Source organism: Lynx rufus, unplaced genomic scaffold (assembly GCF_022079265.1).
Source record: "Lynx rufus isolate CCGP_SWC_20201006 ecotype Redwood Valley unplaced genomic scaffold, mLynRuf1.p SCAF_1, whole genome shotgun sequence".
Lineage (NCBI taxonomy): Eukaryota > Metazoa > Chordata > Mammalia > Carnivora > Felidae > Lynx > Lynx rufus.
Window position 1 is genome coordinate 130,146,152 of NW_025814823.1, and position 24,696 is coordinate 130,170,847.

The window sequence follows — 24,696 nt, forward strand, 5'->3', positions numbered from 1 at the left end:
CTTAGGTTTTTAGCTCTTTGTGACCTGATAAGTCAGTTACTTTTTTAATTTCTTCTTTGTGTCTTCCAGTGTTCATCTCTCATCCTGTGGTCCTTTTACAATTATGCCCCCTCCCTTTAAAATCCTTGTACTGTAATTATAGCAGAGTATCAGGAGGGAATGAAGTTAAATGTTTGTCTAACATCAGCAGATGATTTATTTTCCATTCATAGCTAAAGTAGAGACTTGGTGGTAGCATCTACCTCTGAGATTCTCTCAGTTTACTAGTTTATCTACATATTTCCCCATCTTATTCCAAATCTCTCTCTCTTTTTTTAAATACACTTTATTGTGGTTAGATTGAATTATCTTCAGAATTTCATCTCTGGTTGCTTTTAATCAGGAGCTGTGATATCTTTTATCCTATATCTCTTAGTGATAGAATATTGCTTGGCCCACAGAGTTTTTGTATTTTTAAACTTTTCTTTGGACATTCCCTTTACTTCTTGCTCAAAATTAGAGCATCCATGGGTATTATTTGCTTATCCTGACAATGTTTCAAAATGCATGGAGATATATTTGATTGTGATCGTGTTTGGAGTATGCTCTTGGCAGATAATGAACAGAAACCAGAGATGCTAAAAGCCCCTCAATGCATGGAGTAGTCCTGAACAGTAAATCCTTATCCCACTCAGAATGTCAGTCATCACGCTTGAGAAATAATGCTACAAGTTTTAAGGGCAGCTTGGCTCTGCCTTGAGTCTAGTACCTGCCCACAAACCTCTTAAATGGTGTCTGGTTTCATTCTTACCTCTCCAGCAGTGGTGCTATAAGCATGGGAAATTCCTTCTTGGTCCTCATTGCTGCTTCCTGACTATTGCCCTTCTTGCTCCCTAAAAAATATAACAAAAATAAACAAACAAAAAATCTCACTCTACTTTGAATTTCATGCCACCTATCTTTGTTATAGAGGGAACCCATTTCACTCACACTTCAAAATTTTCACCTGTAACAATCAGTGTTGATGATTGGTAACTTACATAATTATATTATAAATGAAATAAGATTATTTCTCACTTAATAAATATACAGTATGTATGCAACAAGCCTTTTTTGTCTAATTTATTGATAAACTTGGAAGGTGGATTCACCTTTGGAGAGTGAGTATAGTTTTTATTAACTTCCCTTTTCTCTCTTAAAAGCCAATACTTTTAAAAATAATTAACATACATTATTTAGGTATGTAATATAATGATCTAGTAGTTCTGCACATGACTCCGTTCTCAGCATGAAAAGTGTACTCTTAATCCCCTTCACTCTATATCACACACCTTCCCACCTACCACCTCTGGTAACCACCAGTTCTCTGTATTTAAGACTGTTTTTTTGGCTTGTCTCTTTTTTTCTTTGTAAACTATTTTGTTGCATAAATTCCACACGAGTGCAATCATATGGTATTTGTCTTTCTCTCACTGACTTATATCATATAGCATAATACCCTCTAGATCCATCTGTGTTGTTGCAAATGGCAAGAGTTCATTCTTTTTTATGGCTGAGTAATATTCCGTTGTATATCTGTACCACATCCTTTTTATCTTTTCATCTGTGGATGGCCACTTGAGTTGCTTCCGTATCTTGGCTACTGGAGATAATGCTAGAATAAACATAGAATAAAGCGTATGTCTTTTTGAATTAGTGTTTTCATTTTCTTTGGGTAAATAGCTAGTAATGGGTTACTGAATCATAAGGTACTTCTAGTTATAATTGTTTGAGGTCGCTCCATACTGTTTTCCACACGGCTGCACCTGTTTGCAATCCCACCAACAGTGCAACAGGGTTCCTTTTTCCCCACATCCTCAGTTATTTTAGCCATTTTTTGGGTGTGACATGATGCCTCATTTTGGTTTTAATTTTTATTTCCCTGATGATGAGTGATACTGAACATCTTTTCATGTGTCTGTTGGCAATGTATATGTCTTCTTTGGAAAAATACCTATTTGTCATCCCATTTTAATCAGATTATTTGTTTTTTGGAGGTGGTGGTATTGCATTGTCTAAGTTCTTTATATGTCTTGGATATTAATCCCGTTTCAGATACATTATTTGCAATTATCTTCTTACGCTTGGTAGATTGTCTTTTTGTTGTTGATGGTTTCCTTTGCTGTGCAAAACCTTTTTATTTTGGTGTAGTTCCAGTGCTTGCATTTTGCTTTTGTTTCCCTCACCAAAGGAGACTCAAGTGTTTCTACAGCAGACGTCTAAGACATTACTGCGTATGTTTCTTCCAGGAATTTTATCGTTTTGGATCTCACATTTAGGTCTTTAATCCATTTTGAGTTTGTTTCTGTATATGGTATAAGAAAATGATCCAGTTTCATTCTTTTGCATGTAGCTGTTGAGTTTTCCCAGTACCATTTGTTGAAGAGACAGTCTTTTTCCCATTGCATACTCTTGCCTCCTTTGTTGAAGATTAATTGACCATATAATTATGGGTTTATTTCTGTGCTCTCTGTTCTGTTCCACTGATTTATGTGTCTGTTGTTGTGCCAGTGCCATACTGTCTTAATTACTACAAAAAAGCAAACACTTATGAAATGCCTTTTGCTGCCTCTGTTGGTTGTAAGGGTTTTTTATAATGCAAATGTGATACATTAACTGAATGATACCTGTTATTAGAATGTGATTAATTATTCTATGTGGTATGTATAGCTATGTCTATATATTATACACCTTATATCACTTTTTTTATCAAATCGATTTTTAATGGATTGTAAAAGTGCATCTAGTGTTGGAATATTGAATATGTCATGTGTTTGTGTATTCTGAGATTTAGTGTGTGTTCTTTAATTCATTGTTTTCTTTACCTGTATTTGCATGAAGCAGTTACTTGCATTATTAAGTATTACCAGTATGTCTTTCTGATTTTTAGGTTGTGGAAAACGCCCTTAAAGTGAACCCAGTATTAGGTCCACAGATGTTTCAACCAATTCTACCCTGTGTTTTCAGAGGTATTATAGAAGGAGAGGTAAGATTTTCCTTAAGCTTCTAAGAGTAGTAGTATTGGACTCTAGGATTCTACTTTTTTTCTTTAAGTTTTATGTATGTATGTATGTATGCATTTATGTGTGTGTGAGAGAGAGAGAGAGAGAGAGAGAGAGAGAGAGAGCATGAGTGGGGGAGGGGCAGAGACAGAGGGAGAGAAAGAGACTCTCCAGCAGGCTCCACACTGCCAGCACAGAGCCTGACGTGGGGCTCAAGCCCACGGAGCTGCAAGATCATGATCTGAGCCAAAACCAAGAGTCGGATGCTTAACTGCCTGAGCCATCTACTTTTATTTTCCTTCTTTGTTGGAAAAATACTTTTTCTTTATTATTACAGATACACAGAGACCTTTTCTTATAATTGGAGTGTTTTGAAGTATATCAACTAATTTTCAGGGTAGTTATCCAACTTTGCATTTTCCTTCTCCACAAAGTATAGCTTTTTTTTTTAAACGTATGTCTCTTATTCATATGCATGTGTATTCATCCACAAAGATTTGAAATAGAGGAATGGAAAAGAACAGTGCTAGTTGTAGCACTTATTAAATATATGCAAATAATGCTTCTTTTTTTGAAGTCACTCTTTTAAGTTGATCCATGTAACTATGTACTTTTGGAGTATTCACAGTAGTAGGAATAAATAAGCCATCAGTAAATATTCTTTCTGTGTATCTGTTTATAATCCATATAACATATATGTAACACATTTATTTGACCTTGTATGACATATATTTAGTAAGTTACTTCAAACTCAGATAATACTGGCACTTTATCCTAAAGAAGGGATTTTGATGTAGAATGTTATCGTATATCCCTGTTGACTGTTACTGTGTCCGTAATTGTTCTTATTTATACTCCTACCTAATTTTGAGTCCTACCTATACTCCTGACATAATTTTACGTGTGCTGTCATTTATTTTTACAGAGGTATCCTGTCGTGATGTCAACATATCTTGGTGTTATGGGTCGAGTCTTGCTACAAAATACTAGTTTTTTTTCTTCGCTTCTTAATGAGATGGCACATAAATTTAATCAAGAGGTAAGAATCAGTTTAGTTAAATTAAAGAAATTCAGTCTTTATTCAAATAAGGATTGGAAATAATTTGGTGAAATAATTCTATAAAAGTCTTGTAGTATTTAAAATTTTATATTTAAAATTTTTAATAACTTACATTATACCTGTAATTTTGAAGAAAGAAAAAGGAATCTGTGAATGGCAACTGAAATTTACCCTTGTTCTCTTCATAATAGGCACTTGTATTCTGCTTAGCCATAGGATGGAATTTTGGTTTGTTTATGGTTGCAGTTTTTATTTATTCATACTTGAAGCAGAAATACTTGACATAAAATTATTTGCTGTCTTGCAATGTCATGCAGTGAGTTTCCTTCGTAATTATTGTGGGAAATAAGGTTATCAGCAAAAGCTTACTAAAAAAAACTGTAACTGAAACCAGCCACCAGGGCAAGTATGGAATAAGGTTCTTAAGTGAGTTGGTTACGTGAGACTATATACATTATGTTAAAATATGGTTTTTGTGTTTTAGGTCCTTAATCTTTTCACATTTGTAAGATCCAGAAGGTGGAAAAGTACTTGAACGATGTATTTAGAATGGAGGCAATTTGTAAAATCTCTGTGAAATAAAACAAAGAATAACAGATGTGTTATTTCCACTTAAAGGAAATCTAGATCAAGGAAGTGCAAATTTGAGAATGTATATGGCTTTTCTAGAACTTCATTTAGATATTATCACTAGATAATATCTAAATATCGTTAGAACTCCTAGCCTTTGTTTAGATGAATAGATATGTAAGATTTTTCATTACCTTCATTAAATTTAGCTGTGATGGGATAATATTAAAACAGTTAAAGGAGTTTATTTATTTCAGTTTAGCAAAATTTGTTGAGTGATTTTTAAAATAACAGTATATTTAACAACAATATAAGTGTCATGTATTATATTAAATCCTTACAACAACCTATTGAAATAATAGTATTTTTATTTCCATCTCTCATATAAGAAATCCAAGGCTTCCGTAAATTTACGAGCTTGCCTAATTTTACACAGCTAGTAAGTGATGGAGTTTCTGTGTATATTCCAGCTAACCTATCTTTGGAGCCTCATCTCTCAGTGAACACTCTACACTGCCTCCTATCCATCCTGGATCAGACACTTGTACACTACACACTGGAGACATTTGTTTTGACAAGCTTAGAGTAATCTTAAGGGAGAGAATACTTAGATGGGTAATTTCACAGTAATCGTATGAGCACTATGTTAGAGATGTGTTCATTGTGCTGTGAGAAGAGAGCTCTCTACTATGTTACATTTTTTTCCTTTTTTGTGTGTGATAAAACACATATAAAATTTACCTTCAGTGATTTTTAAGTGTATCGTTCAGTGGTATTAAATATATTCATAATGTTGTACAGTCATCAGCACCATCCATCTTTATAACTCTTCCAGTCTTATAAAACTTGAACCTCTACACCCATTAAACCATAACTCTCCTAGCTGCTGGCAACCACCATTACACTTTCTATGCCTGTGATTTTGACTACTCTTAAGTACCTCATGTAAATGGAATCATAAAGTATTTGCCTTTTTGTGACTAACTTACATCACTGACATAATTTCCTTGTTGTAACATAGGTCAGATTTTACTTTCTTTTTAAGGCTGAAAGATATTCCAATGTATGTATATGCCACATTTTGCTTATCTGTTCATGCTTGGGTTACTTCCACAATTTAGCTACTGTGAATAAAGCTACTATGTACATGGCTTTACACTTACCTCTCGAAGTCACTGTTTTCACTTCTTTTGGATTGGTATCCTGAAGTGGAATCCCCGGGTCATATGGTAATTCTATTTTTAATTTTGTGAGGAACCACCATACTCTTTTCCCCAGCAGCTGTGCCATTTCAAATTCCTGCCCACCGTGCACAAGGGTTCCAGTGTTTGCCAACACTTGTTGTTTCTGTTTTGTTGTTGTTGTTGTTTTGAGAGTGTTCACCTTAATGTGTGTGAGGTGGTATCTCCGTGTGTTTGTGAATGAATAGTGATGTAGACTGATGAATAGTGATGTAGACTATCTCTTCATATGCTCATTGCCCATTTGTGTTTTTCTTCTTTGAAGAAATGTCTAGTCAAGTTCTTTGCCCTTCATTCAATCAGATTGTGTTTTGTTGTTGAGTTTGAGGAATTATTTATATGTTCTAGATATTAATTCCTAGATATTATGTGTTCTAGATAATTCCAGATAAATGATTTGCAAATATTTTATCCTGTTCTGTGGGTTGCCTTGTTACTTTGCTGATACTTTTGTTACACAAAATTTTTTAGTTTTCAAGAAGTCCAGTTTGCCTTTCTTTTCCTTTTATTGCCTATGCCTTTCTGCCATATTCGAGAAATCATTGTCAAATCCAACGTGGGGAAGCTTTTTTACTGTGTTTTTGTTTTGTTTTGTTTTGTTTTTAACGTGGTGCATTAAAAAGTCATACAGAAAATTTTCTGTAATTTCCTATCTATGTTTCCATGTTATCTTAAATAATCATCATTTAAAAAAAATAGATGAGAAGAAAAGGCCACCTCCACGGTGTTAAATTTCATATTAAAGAGAAATCACAAACAGTGGCTATTGCTGGGACTGTTGGAGCCCGTTGACAGTGTGAAAGATTGAGGAAAGAGCTGTTATTATTGGTTCAGACTTCTTTCATTCCTGGTATTTAGAGTGTAAGCCTTTTATGGAACACTTCTTATCTTTTCTCTTTTCATTTTTCATGACGAAGAGAACATTTGTTTGTCCTCAAAGAATTCAACAAAAACATGTCAAGCCATCATGTTTGAGCGTAGAGACGAAGGGAATGGAAGTGAATAAAATAGTATTCCAGTTCAGATGGCTGCTTTTGACTCTAAGCACAGTTTTGAAGAACATCAAAAATACATGCAGGAATTAATTAGGGCTAGGCAAATGAATTCCAGTAAGTCCAGATAGCTTTGAAGCAAGCAAGGGTTTTGGAGATAGGTTGTCTCTTCTCAACACTTGAGAACAGTATGAGATAGTAGAGTAGGTTAAGTTAAACTAAGAATGATTTCGTATCTTTGGGAAAGGAGCTGGGTTTATTGCAGAAGCCACCATTAGAGTACTTTTTCTTGTAAGCATTTGTTGTGCGAAGTCTCTCAGGGTTACTTGTTTATATTGAATGAATGATGAAAACTTTTTAGACTAATCACCTAATTTAGAGCTTAGAACTTTGGGGATATTGCGTGGTCTAGGGAAATTTACTAGAAAGTCACAGTATTTGTAGGTGGGTTTTTTTTTTTTTTTTTTTTTTTCCTCCTCCTGAGGCATAGCCTCTCTTTTAGTATGAACAACTGTTGAGGAAGTCAGGGTGGGGGAAGGGCTTTGCAGGTGAGAATGTTTCACCATTCAGCATCTAGATTTTCATTTAAATTCTCTGACTTTAATTTATACCTCACCTTGCCTTCCTCTGTTCTTGGTTTCTTGAGTTGGAGCTTCTCTGATTTTAATTGTTCAGATTTTGTGTCTCTGAATTATTTCAGGAGTGGGAAAGGGGATCTACAAGGTTCTGATTGTTTCTTATACAGATTCTCAGCCAGTTTTCCTGTTTTGAGCTCTGTGCGTCACCTCTGCCTTCTTTGAGGCATGATGATTGCAGGATTCTGAGGACCACATCTGCTTACATTATTGTTATTTCCTTGGCAGGCAGCTTGGTTTCAGGCTTTGCTGTTCTGCCCAGTCACTTAAGATTGTTTCATGCACCGGCCATCCTCAAAACACTGTTGCTGTCTTTACCCAGTGTAGTTTCTCCTCTTGGACTCTATGGGATTAATCCTTTGCTTTTTATATTTCTTTACTTTCATTGTGGGATTTAGGGGAGGAGGGAGTCCAACAAATGCCTACGTTCAGTACTAATTGATAATACTGCATTATGAAAACAAAATGTCCATATGCTTCCAGGATAGGTTTGCCTACAAAAGCTTACCATAATCTAGTTCTTGACTCCTTTAGCCTCATCCCTTAGCCTCATTTTGGAACTTCATGATCAGCTCTTCACTGCGCAGATCACTTTTCACTTTCTTGAGAGCACTTACCTTCCTCTTGCTCCAGAGTACTTGCCTACAGGCTCTTCATTCCCTCTCCCTCAAACACCCCGTCCCAGTCTCTCACCTTCCTTAAGCTTGATTCTTCATCTTGTTTCCTTCTGCCTTAAAACTCAAATCTTTTAGGGGTTCCTGGGTGGTTCATTTGGTTCAGCATTCACCTCTTGGTTTGAGCTTAGATTCTGATCTCACAGTTCATGGGTTTGAACTCCACGCTGAGCTCTGTGTTAACATTGTGGAACCTGCTTGGGATTTTCTCTCTCTCTCTCTCTCTCTGCCCTTTCCCAGCTCACACTCTCTCTCTATCTCAAAATAAATAAACTTAAAAAAAAAAAAACCAAACAACTAAGCTCCTGTAGGTAACTTTGCCTTAGTCTCCTAAGCTTTAGTTGGGTCTTTCTTAGGTATTCCTATAGTATTGGGAACTATGCATTTATCATCAGGGCCAGGTTTGGGTGAGGCAAGTGAGGTGCTGAGAGTGAGCACCTCCTTAAATTTTGACCTCACACACTTTTTTTGCTTCATCCTTGTTTTGGCTCTATTCATGTGTTCACAGGGTCAGCAGACTATGTATGGCCTATGGCCCAGATTCAGTCTGCTGCTTGTTATTGTAAAGTCTATGAGTTAAGGATGGTTTTTATAGGGATGTCTATGAACTGGGTGGCTTAGTTGGTTAAGCATCCAACTCTTGGATTCGATTCAGGTCATGATCTCACAGTTCGTGGGATTGAGCCACATGTCAGGCTCTGTGCTGACAGCTCAAAGCCTGCTTGGGATTCTTTCTGCCTTTCTGTCTTTCTCCTGCTTACACTGTCTCTCTTTCTCTCTGAAAATAAACAAATAAACAAAGAAAAAGAATGGGCTTTATATTTCTTAATGGTTGAAAAAAGAATAGTAGTGTTTACTGACACATGAAAGTTTTCCAAAATTTTGTACAGGAATACATCCATGTGCATTTCTTTACATATTGTTTATGACTGATGTTGAGAGTTGAATATTTATGACTGAGACAATAAGGCCCACAAAGCCTTAAATATTTACTAACTGTCCCTTTACAGAAAAAGCTTGCTGAGCCCCTGTGTTCGAATTGTTTATTTAAGTCCCCACACATTCACTGTTTTGTGCTGTTATTATTTTTGTAATCAAGGAAATAAATGTATAGACTATGGAGACATCTGTCTTTGCTGATTGCATCCTTATTCCAACCAGATACTTTATTGTAGTTTTAGTTGTATACATTACATTTCAATGTTAACTTGATATTTGCTTTTACAATGGTTATGGTTTATTTTTTAAATCTTGCTTACTAGGTATTAATTGTAGGAAGTCTAGAGAGCCTCTCTACCATTTGTTTCCAAATTAAATGTGACTTGAAGACAAGTGATATATATTAGAAGTTACCAAATAGTCATGGTTCATGGTGCCCTTAGCGTGTCTATAATATTTTCACGTGCTCATAAGCCAGAAGAAATAAAAATATCTCATGGTTTCTTTTATTAACTGGTTGGCTCCATGCGGCTTAATATGTACTTTAGTCCTAATAATTTAGTAGTTAACTGAAAAACAATGTATAAGTCTAAAGAAAGAATAATATATTTATTTCATTCTTAAATTGCCACAATTACTTACTAATGGAATATGTATGCTTATTGGGCACCACTCAGATTCTCAAACTTTGGAGTCAGATTGGACACCTGCAACTTCGTTTTGTTTTACCTGGATTTCTGAGTAGTACTTCCCAAAGATAGAAAGTCATCATAAAGAAGAATTCTTGTGGTATCTGACAGATATTTCTCTGTGTCTCTGAATAATTATAAGCCTTTTGTGACTTCATTGCATCCTAGGATGCAGCACACAGTTAGCAGAACTCATATAAGTAATTGTCTTGAACATGTGTTTCCTTGACTGTTTATTACTTGTACAAAGTTGAAGTATTTCTAGGAAAACATGTAGAGGCATATAAGAAGAACAGTGTGGGAACTTAAGGTTGACTTTATATTCCCCAAATCCATGAAGTAGAGATGTTGATAGTAATTGCATTTTTTCAAAAGTACTATTAAGTGGACAGGTGTTTATAAGCAAACCCTGAGATTGACTTTCAGTCACTATGATCAGTACAGTTGGTTGTGTTTTCCTTGATAGGTTCTAACACTTTGAGTCAATGTTCTCCAGAAAAAAGAGAATCTTTTGTGTGGAGAGAGATGTGTGTGCATGTATACACATCACACACACAAGGATGAGAGAGAATATGAGAGAATGGAGGGGGAGGAGGCAGGGAGGGAGTGATTCTAAGGAATTGGCTCACTTGATTGTAGGCGCTGGCGAGTCCTAATTTTTTAGGAAAGGCTGAAAATTGAAATAGGATTTCTGGGTTATAGTCTTGAGGCAGGATTTCTTCTTTTCTGGGAAACCTTAAGTTTTGCTCTTAAGGGGAAATTCCCCTGATTGAATGAGGCCCAATCCACATTATCTAGGGTAATCTCTCTTTTCTTTAAAGTCAACTCTTGGTGCATGTTAATCATATCTGTAAACTGCTTTGACAGTAACATCTAGACTAGTATTTGACCAGACAATTGGACACCTTAGCCTGGCGGAGTTGAAAGGTACAGTTAACCAGCACACTTAGCAATTCTGTATTATGTTGATTATTTTTAATGTAGCATATAAATGTCCTGGAAACTGATTTTTCTTTGAAATACTGCAGGTTGAGGTTACAACCTATCCTTTCCTCTAAAAGTAGCAACAAATCAGTCCAGCAAATTACGCTTTAAATATTTAAACATCTAATCACCCAAGTGAGTAACTATAACCTAAGTACAAGTTGACAATTTTGAAAAATGAGTGTACTTTTTTAGTGCGTCAGGAGTGTATTGGATTGGTGATTTATTAAATGAAATTACTAAAATCTAAATCTATTTAGATCTCGGAATAAGTTGGCTCTCAAGATTAATGAGAGTCATTTTCCGGTTTGCTCAAATTATTCCTTTCCAGCTCCAGGCTTGCCCCAAATTCTTGTATTTCAGTTCTGTCATTTGCTGGAATTGAACTTTAACCACACCTTGTGAGGTCTTAGCCTTTAACAGTAGTGCTCCGCAAGTAAATAGCATTTCATCTATTTTAAGATGCCTCCTGCTCTTTTTTTCAGATGGATCAGCTTTTGGGAAATATGATTGAAATGTGGGTTGATCGAATGGACAACATTACGCAGCCTGAAAGAAGAAAACTTTCAGCTTTGGCTTTGCTTTCTCTTCTGCCATCTGATAATAGGTGAGGAAATGCTTTTTAATACTTTTGTTTCTTTAAAGCATCAAAATATTAGTACTATCTTTGGCCATTGGTATTGCTGCATGTTGCTGGGCAGTGTTGTATTATATATATATGTGTGCTAATTTTGTTAGTAGACCGTGATGGGATAAGTGTTGGTCTAGATCTAAAAAAGATGTGAATGGGAGCGGTGGGCACTTCACTTCAACTTGGTCATGTTCATTTCATAATTTATGTCACTTTTGTCTGAATTTTCATTTTTTTATAATCAGATTTTATTACTTATTTTAGGTCCTCTTTTTTGTATAAGGTCAACGTGTAAAATTATGTCAGTAGCACTTTATAAAGTATCCTCCTGGTAATTCAAAAGAATGTTACATAATTTGTTGTTACTTATTGTGCATTATCTCTAAAGAAGCTTGCAATTTCTTTTTTCTCTTTGCATAGCTAAAGTCATTTTGTTATAGTTTACACACTTTGTTAAAACTTTCATTTCCATAAAGCAAATTTAAAATCCTTTGATTTGGACGTTAAACAACACTATCAGTTTTTTTTGTTTTTACCCCTTGTCACTGTGGAGTTTGGCATTACTTCGTTCTTTCGTTCTCTCTCTCTCTCTCTCCCTCTCTCTCTCACTCTCTTTACTTATTTATTTGAAAATTTTTTTATTTAGAGAGAGAGGGAGGGAGAGCACAGCAGGGGAGGGACAGAGAAAGAGGGAGAGAGGGAGAGAGAGAATCCCAAGCAGGCTCCACACTGTCAGCGCAGTGCCCAATGCGGGGCTCAAAGTCACAAACTGGGAGATTATGACCTGGGCCGAAATCAAGAGTTGGACCCTTAACTGACTGAAATGCCCAGGCACCCCTGTTTTTTTTTATACTTTTAATTTTAAAGGTGTAAAGCAGGCCTTAAAATTGATTTTGTGTGAGAATAATAAACTAGATCATTATGTCTTAGGGAACTTTAAGAACACTTGTATCCTAATGATAAGTTAGGATAAACTAAATCCTATAAATAACTGAAATAAATCCATTTAGCAGGTGTTGTTTATTTCTGATATGGTAGTTTGAAATAAGCCCACAGGTAGTTGTTTTGTCCTAACACCATAGCAATAGATAATTATTGAACACATACTGTAATGCTGTATGTCTTTATATATTGCCACATGTTTAACATTTACATCTCATTCAATTTTTAATACAGTCTTGAGGTATAGGCATGAATATTTTCTTTTTATAGAGCAAAGAAATAACTTGAAGATGTAAACTAACTTTCCTTGTGTGTGGCATGTGGCATAACATAAGGCATATTTTGAGCTGGCCCCACTGGATGCCAGGACTTGTTCCTTTAAATACAGGGTGGTGCTCTTTCTTAGGTGGACGTGCACAAGACCAACATATTTCCTCACTCTGAAATTGAGGGGGATCTTACTGATTTCTGAAGACCAAATTCCAGCTACCTGTGTTTCTACTTCTGTTTTCCTTTCTTACTGGAGAAACAGTGACTTGAGAGTATTTAGGCCTTTAACATGGAAGTGTTAAAGAACCTCGTCTTGGACAGTAGCCAACACTGTAAACATTTGTTGAATAAATTAATGGAAAAAATATTAAGGTTAATAAAGCATGTTAGAGTTGTCTCTAACCAAGTACTGAAATTCTTGAGGGTAAATTAGAGATAACACACATTAAATGCAGAAAGATACCAGTGAACCTCTAACCTCCAGTTTAGAATCACTGCTTTCAAGAATGACCATTTGGGAAACTGTTAAACTCTCCTTTACCCTAATCTAGTTCTGGTTGAGAAATTTGGTAAAAACTATAGACTTCGGAACTACATTGAAATCTCATTGCTAGTAGTGACTTGCTGATGACCATGACCGTCTTACTTGACTTACCTGTGCCTACATTTCCTTGTTTTTAAAATGCAGATACGTTCCTAGTGAGAGTATTGTAAAGATTAAATGAGTTTATATATGTAAGGTCAGACTATTTGGATAGATGAGGTTAGCTGTTCTTATTTCTTTCCTTTCTTTCTCTCTTCTTTTCTCACTTATTCATCCATTTACTGCAGGAAAGAGTTCAAGAAGCCTAAGTCTCTTTGTGTACGTGCACTCATTTTTAATTAAGTACATTTTCAGGTCTATTGAGTGTCTGTATTCCTGTTCATTAATTCATTTTTAAAATGTGTATCAGTGACATATGTTCTAAGGAATGTTACTTTCTGCTTCATGATGTTTTATAGTACTCTGCCTTATCCCCAGCTTAAGGATATCTGCTGTGTACATTCTTGTTCTATTGTCTTGATCACCTTCTTAACATAGTGCAATCTTTTTTTTTTTTTTTTAAACTTATGCGGTGCAGTTGTCTTGAGTCATTTTTGTTTCCCTCTTCCTTTCTTTAGCTGGAATAATTCCAGGTTTGAATATCCTGCCTTTCTTAGGGTCATATTTATATGTAGAGGAAGCAGTATTTTCTTCATTTCATTTTTATATGACCATAACATTATTTACATATATCTCCTTTAATATTTTCCAAAAAATTTTCTTCCAAAGTCATAGATTAAACAAAACTACTACTTGGAGATGAGAATAATCAAACTTCACTTTGATTGTCTTCTCTAAAATAGCAATTCATCTGCCACCTTCAAAGACACATTTTTTATAATGCGATTCTAAGCATTTCAGATGTAAGTGTTCTTTGAGAGCAAGTATTGCCAGAATTTTGACTTTTATTTTTAGATTTAAGGAAGTCACTAATGGGGAATATTTAACATAAGCTAGTTGAATAATTAAAGAGATTGGCAAAGCTGCATGGTTTTTAGGTATGATAGCTTGCTTTCCGGGAGAAATTGCCTTTATAATATACTCCTCTGAGTATCAGATTTACTAAATCTGCTTGGATTTGATACTTGGTACCTCTCCATAATTCTCGTTTATCTCAAAAATAGTATATATAATATCTACACTTGAACATTAATTATTATTTAAGAAAACTTTAATACGGTTTCTAAGGTAAGTCATTTTACGACTTTTAAAATGTTAGACTAGTTGAATCAAGGTAACAGTTTCCAAAGAGTACTATTTTGGTATAGTTTAAACATATTTAAATTAAAGGCAGTTTACAGTTTTTAAGTTGTAGACATGTTGCTTCACCTGAGTTATACTTGGCTTAAACTGACCATTTCTTTTTTTTTTTTTTTTTTTTTTATTAATTCCATTTTATTGATGAAGACAATTGAGGTTTAGACATTAACGTGGCAGAGGTGACATAGCCATTTATTTTTCAACGTTTGTTTTTTGTTTATTTATTTATTTATTTATTTATTTATTTATTTATTTATTTATTTTTGGGACAGAGAGAGACAGAGCATGAACGGGGGAGGGGCAGAGAGAGAGGGAGACACAGACTCGGAAACAGGCTCCAGGCTCCGAGCCATCAGCCCAGAGCCCGACGCGGGGCTCGAACTCCCGGACCGCGAGATCGTGACCTGGCTGATGTCGGACGCTTAACCGACTGCGCCACCCAGGCGCCCCAAAACTGACCATTTCTAAATGAGTATTTAACTTTATAGAATTTTATTTTCATCCCTTAAAATAGGATGTGTTTTTCTTTTTTACTTCCAGGTCATATATTTTTTTAATATTTTGTAGTATTTTCTTTTATTTGCAAATTGTTGGCCTAAGATCTCAGTAGCTTTTCTATAGTGAGAAGCAGTTCTCAATTTTTTGTCTTTCCCAAGAAAAATGTCTTAGAAACGTGTGTGTGTGTGTGTGTTGGGGGGTGTAACAACTTTATTGACATGTAATCCATAGACCATACAATTCACCCACATAAAGGGTACAACTCGGTCGTTTTTAGAATTTTTCACGGAGTCTTGCAACCATCACCATAGTTGGTTTTAGAACATTTTCATCACTCTCATAAGGAAGCCTGTATTCTTTTGCAGTCTTGATTCTGTCATCCCCCCAGCTCAAGGCCTTAGAGCAAGGGTGGTGAGGGTATTAGGGACAGAGCTGGGTGGAGAGTAGAACATACATCCTCGAAAGACAGGCCTGCAAGATACCGTTCACTTTTCTTCTCTGTAATGTATCATGCAGTTAATAGTTTCCATCTAACAGTATTGCTAAACAGTACTGTTAAAGATAAGCTACTAATTGTCATGTGGGGATTTTTTAAAAATCCATTTCACTCCTGCCCAACTTGTCACATGCTGAAAATGCTAGGATTCAGGTCTTGAAATTGCGATCTAGTGTTTGCTTGCCTGTTTGTTGCCAGCATTCATGCTTTGCTTATTCAGTCATTTATTGGTTCAGGAGACATTACTAAATATGAGTGCATCGTTAGTAGGTCCTGAGTGCTTTAAGTAAAGTGCAGGTTTTATTTTTATTTAGATATGGCGAGGCCATCAGATCAGGGGAAATGGCCATTGAAAGATGGTTTGTCTTTAGCAGTTCCCAAGGGGAGGATGCACTCCACACCACAGAGAACCACAGGGAAGCACCAGGTTGGTCTGGAGGCACAGGGAGTCGGGGGACAATGTGGGCACGAACCTTTCTTGTGGTTTCCATGGGAAGGAATGGGAAAGCGAGGGCGAGGAGGTTTAGGATGGGAAGTTTAGGCTGGGCTAGTTTAAATAATTTCAGTAGGCTCTAGGGTGTAGGCACTTTTGCCACTTGTGTGTTACCTGGCCCTTTGGTGATTAGAGCAGGGGGATAGTGGCTCTAAGTGTAAGAGCCTGATGAAAGAAGTAGTGGAGTATGGGCTCTGGATCAGATGGTTTGCATATGGAATGTATGTCGGAAGGCAGTCATTTACTATCTCTAGGAATTGGCTAGCCCTGGGAGGGGCATTCTTTCCAGGGTCATCAAGATCGCATCCGTCAAACCATCAGCATACAGAAAATAACCCATGATTAATACACTGAGTATTAATCAACTTTTGTTCTTAACAGCACGCTTAACACCTTAGGGGATACACAGTAAGTTTATTGAATGAATGAAGAATGAATGTAATACTTAGACTACAGTCATGGGCCATTTTTTCTCCCAACTAAATACATTTTTCTGAACTTCCAAAGAATGTTTGTGCCTGAAAAATTGAGCCAATTTGATTTCTCAGTTTGTCAGTCCTGGTAGGAAGTGTAGCATACTTTTTGGTCACTGTATAAAGTACTATTTGAGGTAGATAGATCATTCTTCACTTATGCCGTATTAGCACACCTAATTTAGCAGACTTAAAAAGGAAAGTTTGTAGATTTGTAGATTTGTTGTGTTGTTGCAAATTAGGGGTTCTTTGAATGCAACTACTTAGGAATATTTTAATGTGTTAAATTAATTGTATATATAAATTTTGTTATCTGCCTGTCAATACCCTTTCCAAGAGTATAAAATGAATCTAGATGTATTTACTTTGAAAAGGATGTATATTTAACATTTAAATTAGTCATTTGAGCATTAAATATGTTTTTATAAATTCAGAAAAGAGGTAGTGTGAGATTGTGGGATTTGGAATTAAGGTTTCATTTTAACACTTGGGAAAAGTGAGTCTCTCTGAAAACCAGTTTATATAATGAATAAGATAATTTATACTGTTCTGTAGTGCTACAATTAAAATATGCATATGATATACAAAGAGTATAATTAAATTCTAAGCCATTTAACAAACATTAAATAAATGCTGAAAATCTTTGTGCATCGTTAATTGTTTTCATTGTAATGCTAGTTAATTTTGAAATGAAAAGCTATTAGTGGACATGTTTGTTTATACTAATTATCTGTGTCAATTTCAAAAAGATGAGAGTCTTCAAGATTGATTGTTTCTAAAGTTGATTAATCAAAATCTCAGTTGCTAGTGGATTGCTCATTCTATTGGGCTGGATTAGAGTGATGGGTAATTTTACTTATTTATTTATGTATTTATTTTGAGTGATAGGTAATTAAAACACCAGATTCCTATACATTGTATAGGTCTGATTTTATAAATGGGTTCCTGATAGTAGGTTGAGCTATTATGGGAAGTCAAGTTACCAATTAAAGTTACATTGTCTCTGTTGCGACAGAAAAGCTGCGTAAGTTTCTGTATCAAACTCTACAGTCCAGATAAGAGAGGCCAATTTGAGAAGACTGATGGGAAACATACTTTTCCTCTACTTCTTGTGTGAAATTGATAAGATGATCAAGTCGTGGTATTTCAGGTGTGCATATTCTACTAAGTTTAGAGTGGGAGTGGCTGAAAGCACCCTTAGTGATAACTCTACCCCTTAGAGTTGATCATTCTCCCTCCCTTTCCATGAAATTTAACTGAACATCTCTGCAATGCTAGATGGTGAGGTTACCGTGAGGAGCAAAACAGATGCAGTCCTTACCCTTGTGGAACTTAAAGTGTAGGGTTTTCATTTTGTGTGTGTGTGCGAGTGATGGTTGCTCTTATTATTAATTTTTTCGTCAAGATTTGCTTGAACTGATTTCTAATGTAGTGTGTATTATCTCAATATATAGAGGTTTGTGCAAAGGGCAGTAAGGTGTCACTGGGAAAGTTGTTTAGAAATTTTATATTGTCAGAGTCGAACATAAAATGAGCAATCGTTATAGGATGTATTGAATGGTGACTCTTTACTTCTCTCTCATTGTTAGATAAGGAAAATAAAACATGTGTAAGAGTACTTGGGAATTTCAGGACCTTGCCTGGTGAGGTTCTACTCCCTGTCTTCCCTTTGACTATATGGTTTACAAATGGGATATATACCCTTGGCTTTTCAAAAAATAATCTTTGGCTTATGAATGTTTTCCTTTGTATGCAATCCAGTATAGTTTGTAGTAATGACTGGTTTTGATCATTTCATTTCATCTGGGAAAGCCCCTCTGTGATGCAGCTTTTAATGATTTTGTCATTCGACTAGGCTGTGCATATGTATTTTTTTGGGTCTTGCTGTGAATTTATAGGCTGGTCTTCTTTGCAGACATAAATTGAATAAGATATCTACTTTTGAGCTGATTAATATTCATAAACTGAATTTTGTTAGCTGTAATCTAGCAGAAGTTGGAGGATGTAGACAAGGTGGTTTAGGAAGATGAACGATGGATGCCATAATCACAGGTTCACTGCCTTTATCTGTATACAAAGCAGTTTTGAGAAAAAAAGAGGTAAATGACTTATTCCTGGGCTTGCTGATTTTGTTGTTATTGTTGAAGGGTTATAATCCTTTTAAAAACTTCTTTTTTAAAGCTGAACGTGAATTTGTTTTTCTGTCAGTGCTTCGAAATCCCTTTCTCCCTCCCTTCTTACCCCCAAAATGTCAACCCTTTGTAAAGTATTTTGAAGTGTTTTTGTCCCCTTACCTTAGAATTTGAATGGAAATAGTCCATTTTGGTTTTTGTTTCCAGTAAAAATCCACTTTACTCTTAAAACGTAGCAGAACTAAAATGCCCCCACCTTCCTTTCCTGATATAAAGCCTGCAGTACTGATAAAACAAACATTCAGCAGTATTTTTAAAATTCTGATTATGTGCTGGAGCACCCTGCTGTGCAGTGGTGATAGGTGCCACTGCACCTTGAGGGTGCTGGTGGGCATACTGGTCAGTGTACCCTTGCACCTTAGAACGACTCTTTGTGTCTTCTGTCTCCTGTCCTAACTACTAGGGAAAGCTCTTGAATGCTTGTGAATATGGGACTACACTCTCCATATCTTCTGTATCTAGGACCAGTGCCCTGTCTACAAATTAAAGGTTTCTGACAAACCGGTTTCATAAGGTGACCCTCATCTCACACTCAATACTCTTAACTGATCAGCAACCATTGTATAGCAGTAAACTTATTTTAAACATCTCGCGCAAGAGACCAAACTATAGTCAAATAAGAGGACTCTAAAGGTGCAGGATCTCAAACTGTTTTAGAATGAGATTAAGAGAAGTTTGTGAATGAGAATGAGCTATTGGGTGCACACCCTCAAAGTGGCCCTCAAAGTGGCTGAAGCCATAAAGGAAAATAATTGTCCCAGAGCAGCTAGCTCCAGCAAGGGGACAAAAGGAGTACAGTCACGAGTCCTGTGTACTTCCTGGTGTTTCTTGTGCAGCCAGTATACCTCTGTCGCTTGAGGAGCATCGTACTTTGGCGGATTCTTTCCTTGAACTGCTTTCACTCCATACAGCAGTTTCAGAGAGAAAAAGACATGGTGTGATGGAGAGGAAAGCTAAATTTGGGTTAGGTGTTTGCTCCACCTACTGTTGATGTGACGTTGGACCCGTTTTCGCTTTCTGGTTCTTAGTTTTTTTTCATGTCTCCTGTGAGGCAGTAGTACTAACCAGCAGCTCTGGGTTATTTGGAGGCTAAATTGGACATTGTATATACCATGCCCATTAAAATGTTGAAGGCATAGGAGTGTTAAATGGTAAGTGGTGAAATATTAGTCTTTCAATCATTGCTCTAATCTTATCTATTAATACTGCTAATACTAATTTGATTACTATCAGTCACTTTGACCAAGTATGTGAAGGTAGCAATTTAGGCTTTCCTGAAGCTGTCCATCATTTACTGTGAGGCTTTCTCCCATTCATATTGTTTCCATGTGATGCCTGCCGACACTCTTCATTTTTCTTGTTCATTCGTCATTGCTGTTGCCTCCATTTCACCTTTCAGAAATTGGCAGGCTTTCAGCCCAGGAAGAAGCTTTCATTGGCCCATCTTTATGCAGTGGTTGTATAGAGTTGATCCTCAGTTTGTATTTGCCAGACATTTACAATAATCGTTGAATGTGCAGCCAGACAGCAGCATGTGCTACTTCAGTTAGCACTCACTGGTGATGGAGCCCTTAAACCCCCGTATTTATTACAAGTCATGGAAAAAGGTTTAGAGTAGAGGCTATAGGTTGAAGGGAAACTAGAGAAAGAGGGTAGAATTATAGGTGGTAAAAGGGCTCCAGTTTGGTTGCTTTACCTGAAATCTTTGCCATCCTTTGACATGTTTTATTTGTCTTCCATTTTTTTTATTTGTGAAACTCCTTCCACTTTCTCTGCCTACAGGTGATTTCTGCCTTCTTGAAATGTTTTTACTGAATCATACATTCATTGTTGTGTAGCGCTTGCTCTGCTTCTATGCTTGCGTTTTACATATCTCACCTCCTGGGCTTTTTGGAGGTTAGGCCCATGTGTTGAGTGAGAACATACAGTGAAAGACTTGAGGTCCAGGCCCTGGGACCACACTGGGTGGATGTGAATCCTGGCTTTTGGGTTCGCTGTGTGACCTTGAACAAGGTATTTAACACATTTCTATCCTAATCTATAAAATTGAGCTAAACTGTTGGATTGTTTTGTGTGTTAAGTGACCTAATACATGTAAAATACTTAGATCAATGCCTAGGAAGTGGTATATACTCAGTAAATCAATTCTGCCTATGGTGATGATAATGGTGTACACGTTTTTGTTGTTATTGTTTTTTTTTTTTTTCCTCTGCTTAACACCAGACATAGGGTACTTGCTTACAGAATAGCCTACATGGTATTATTATAATGAGTATGTCAACTGAACATTCATTGTCTTATAGGACCCCTTTGAGCTCCTTCAGATCAGGGACCAGATGTTGTTTATCTTTAGTACCCTTATAATCTAGCACAATGTTTGACACATTAGTGGGCTCTCAGTAATTTACTGAATTGGATATATTTGATGGGGATAATGTAACCAGTTCACTATGCTCTGCTCAATATTGGATACTTCTGAACACCCAGTTACTCATGTCAGAAACTTGGAAATTGTCTTTGATAACATTACCTCTCAGCATCCTCATTTAATCTGTCACCAAAGCAGTAACTTTTAAGATCTATACGATCTGTAAGACCAGAACTTTTAAGATCTGTAAGATCAGTAGCTACATAACATAGGTGGTTATATATTGAAAAGATGGTAATAGAATAATTGTTCTTTTATTTATGCCTTCTTGTACTTGTAATGGAATTTCTAAAGGGAAAAGAAAATAGATTTGTACTGATACCTGAAGTAGGAGGTTATTTGAAGGCAGTATTAATGAAGGTTCTACAAGAGGTGTGAGAGGAAAAATCATTCATTGAGTCAATTTCCTGGGGGAAAAAGGAGGAACCCCTTTTAGGAGGCTGAGTGTCCTCTTCAGCAATAGTTCTAATGAAAATCACTAGGAATCAGAAAAGGAATATGAGGACCCATTTTGATGTATTATTCTAGAGCAAAATCAAATGTAGCAGTTCAAATTGGGGAGGATTATTATCCCTTGGAGATGATATGAAGATTTCACCAGAGGATTGACAGCTAATGAGAAGATTTTAAATTACCTTAACAATATGAATGGGCTGTGAAATAATACTAATTAAAGCAGGGGGAATATACCTTCCAATAAGTGCAGTGGGAAGCTGGGAAAGTTGAGTTCTAATCTAAAACTTTAGTGGCCAGTTTTGCCATTATTTAGTGATGTGCTCAATACCAAGTAAGATGAGGAGGTCTCTGAATTCTGTAACTCTATCACCCTTTTGTGAGGTTTTGATTTCTGTGTTCTTCTGTAGGTGTGATCACTTGTTTCTAACAGCTGCAGCCCCTATGAACAGAAAGGCTAAACTTTGTTTTTCTGGATATTAGATTTTTGCTGGATATCATCCTGAGACCTATGATGTATTGTTTAGAGTTATTGTTGGTTGTAGTCACTTTAAGTTTACCTCAGTTTGTACAATATGAGAAATACAAAATGTATTTTATTTTGTCACTTTTATTTAGTGTGTAATTTGCATTTCTAAGACTTAGTAATAATAAATAGTTTTGTCTGCTTTGGATATTTCTGGAATGGAGGACAAAAATTAATTAATGTTCTGATCTTATTACCTTGTAATTTTTCCTCTAAATTTTTCTTTGATGTCGATGGACCATTTCTCTGACTTCTTCGAAACTGTAGGAGAGGAAGAAGTTTTCCTCCATTGTCTCATACTCTGTGGCTGCATTTGAAAATTAAACTGACAAAGACAAGATAACAGGAGAAAAGCATACAAATTTAAGTTTTTCATGACACGGAAGCCTTCAAAAGGAAATGAAGATCCCGAGGGATTTGTTAAACCTATGTGTTTTTATGCTAGATTTGATGCAGAGTGGAAAGTTGTGGAAAGATAATGATAGGGCACCGGGTATGAAGTAAGTGTAGCAAACTGGAAATTTTGCAAGGCCTGTTTGTTTGGATTCTTCTCACAGTTCTCTTTGTCTTTGGAGATAAGGCTGCTGCTTTTCTCCCACCATAGTGGAGGGCACCTCTCACATGAAGTTTTCGTGACCTCATCCAAGAATGAGGGACAGATGATAATGGGGTGTGACTGGGTGTAGGGAAGGTCACAGAGAGTCCTTCTTGCTTCTCCCTTTTTCTCATACTCCTTCAGTTTAGAATATTCAGTATGTCAGGGTGCTGTATTTTGGGGTAGGGTGTCCTGAATCCCATCCTAACTCTTTAAGTTGTATGACGCAATTGAAAACTCCATGAGATAGATGTACCTTATTGTACTTTGTGTGTTTTGGAAAATACTAAACACGAAGCAGACTTGAGAAATCTAGCTCTTATTCCATCTTTACCTCTAATTCGTGTCATCTCTCTGTCATTTGGAATTTTTGGTGGTGGTTTTCTAATTGCTTTATCCACTCAATAGCAACAACAATAGACAGGCACAAAAGATACTTGTGAGAAATGTAAATCATTTTGAGAAAAAATCTGTTACCCTGTATTGTTACAGGATTTTTTACCTCAATCCCCGGTGTCCATTGTTTTGTCACTTCAAAGAATGAAGAGGTGGACACAAGATGAGCAGCAGGCAAAAGTTTATTAGAGTATAAGCTCAGAAAGGAAGAATAATAGGAAAGTTCTCTCTACAGGGAAGAGACATTCAAAGGTGAATAACCCACATCTACAGGCAAGGGTCCTTGTTTTATAAGGTTCTGGTCAGCACCCTGTTTTCTTCCACCGCGTTCATTCTCAGATTCTGTCCGTGCTAGCTGGTAACTCTAGGCGCTGGGATGTCCATTCCTGATTGGCTCGGCTCCTTTGTGTAAGGAGTTAGACTGGTCATATTGTCCCATGTATAACGTAAGTTTTATGGTTTAGCTAGGTATTTTTATTGTCAAATTCCTGAGGGGAACCTGAGGGGACCAGGTTATATTCTTAAGAGGGACCTTATACCCTTAGGGGTTTGCTGTGGTAAACCGCTCCCAGCATTGTTCCAAAATATGTGTTTTTCCCCACCCAGGGACCTCAGGTCCTAACCTTTCCCTCTCTGCCTATTTTATCCTATCTTTCCCTATTATAGTATATATTTATATTCCCTATTATAGTATATACTATCTATCTATCTATCCACACTATTAGGTATATATTTAATATGGAAATAATTCATATTATTATATGAAGTAATTGTCTTGATCTGAAAAATGGTCTAGTATCAAAAGGGAGTTAGAGTTGACAACTATTACTACTGATTTTTGAACTTTATTGTCAGAGCATTGGTAATACTAATGACAGAATTAGAAAATCTAAACAACGAGCTTTATGGAAAATTAATGACTAAACAATTAATATAAACAATTTATACTTAATTCTTTATATTTAATTTTTTTAAATGTTTATTTATTTTTGAGAGAGAGAGAGAAAGAAAGAGACAGAGTGCAAGCCGGGGATGGGCAGAGAGAGAGGGAAACAAAATATGAAGCAGGTTTCAGGCTGTAAGCTGTCAGCAGAGAGCCAGACCCAGGGCTCCAACTCACAAATAGCAAGATCATGACCTGAGCTGAAGTCGTACACTGAACTGACTGAGCCACCGAGGTGCTCCTATAGTTAACTCTTTAAATCATTACCTTAAAATATTACAGTATACATAGATTTTTACTGTAAAAGATTCACACTATTTCAGGGGTGTGTGTGTGTGTGTGTGTGTGTAGTTGAAAAGTCATTAAACGGCTTCTTTTACTTTCCCCAACTTTTCTTGCCACAGGTAATCTTTGCCAGTAATTTGGTATGCAACTTTATATCATTTTTCAATGCAAGGCATATACCTTAATAAATTAAGATGCTAGTTGGTGGTATTCAGTATTCTTTATACCCAAAAATCTCTTTGAAAAATTAAAAAGGAAGAGCACAGAGGTTACTGTAAGGACATTTGTGTTCACCATTCTAAATTGCTTAATTGTTTTTGCTACCTGTTTTTTTTAAAGGAATAAAACAAAGTTGAAGTCTGTAATATGTATTCAAAACAATGTAAATATTTTATGCTAAATTCACCAAAATTATGTTAGTCTCTTTA

The 24,696-nt window shown here is 36.1% G+C and overlaps 1 protein-coding gene across 2 annotated transcripts in view; it reads left to right on the plus strand.

Moving 5' to 3' along the window:
• Nucleotides 1-24,696, plus strand: part of IPO11 (importin 11) — a 189,271-nt gene that overhangs the window by 115,127 nt on the left and 49,448 nt on the right. For both annotated transcript variants that reach the window (XM_047087054.1, XM_047087064.1), the window contains exons 25-27: nucleotides 2,909-3,004; nucleotides 3,946-4,059; nucleotides 11,290-11,411. In XM_047087054.1, the coding sequence (XP_046943010.1) occupies nucleotides 2,909-3,004; nucleotides 3,946-4,059; nucleotides 11,290-11,411 (332 nt within the window). The remainder of the gene's footprint in view (nucleotides 1-2,908; nucleotides 3,005-3,945; nucleotides 4,060-11,289; nucleotides 11,412-24,696) is intronic.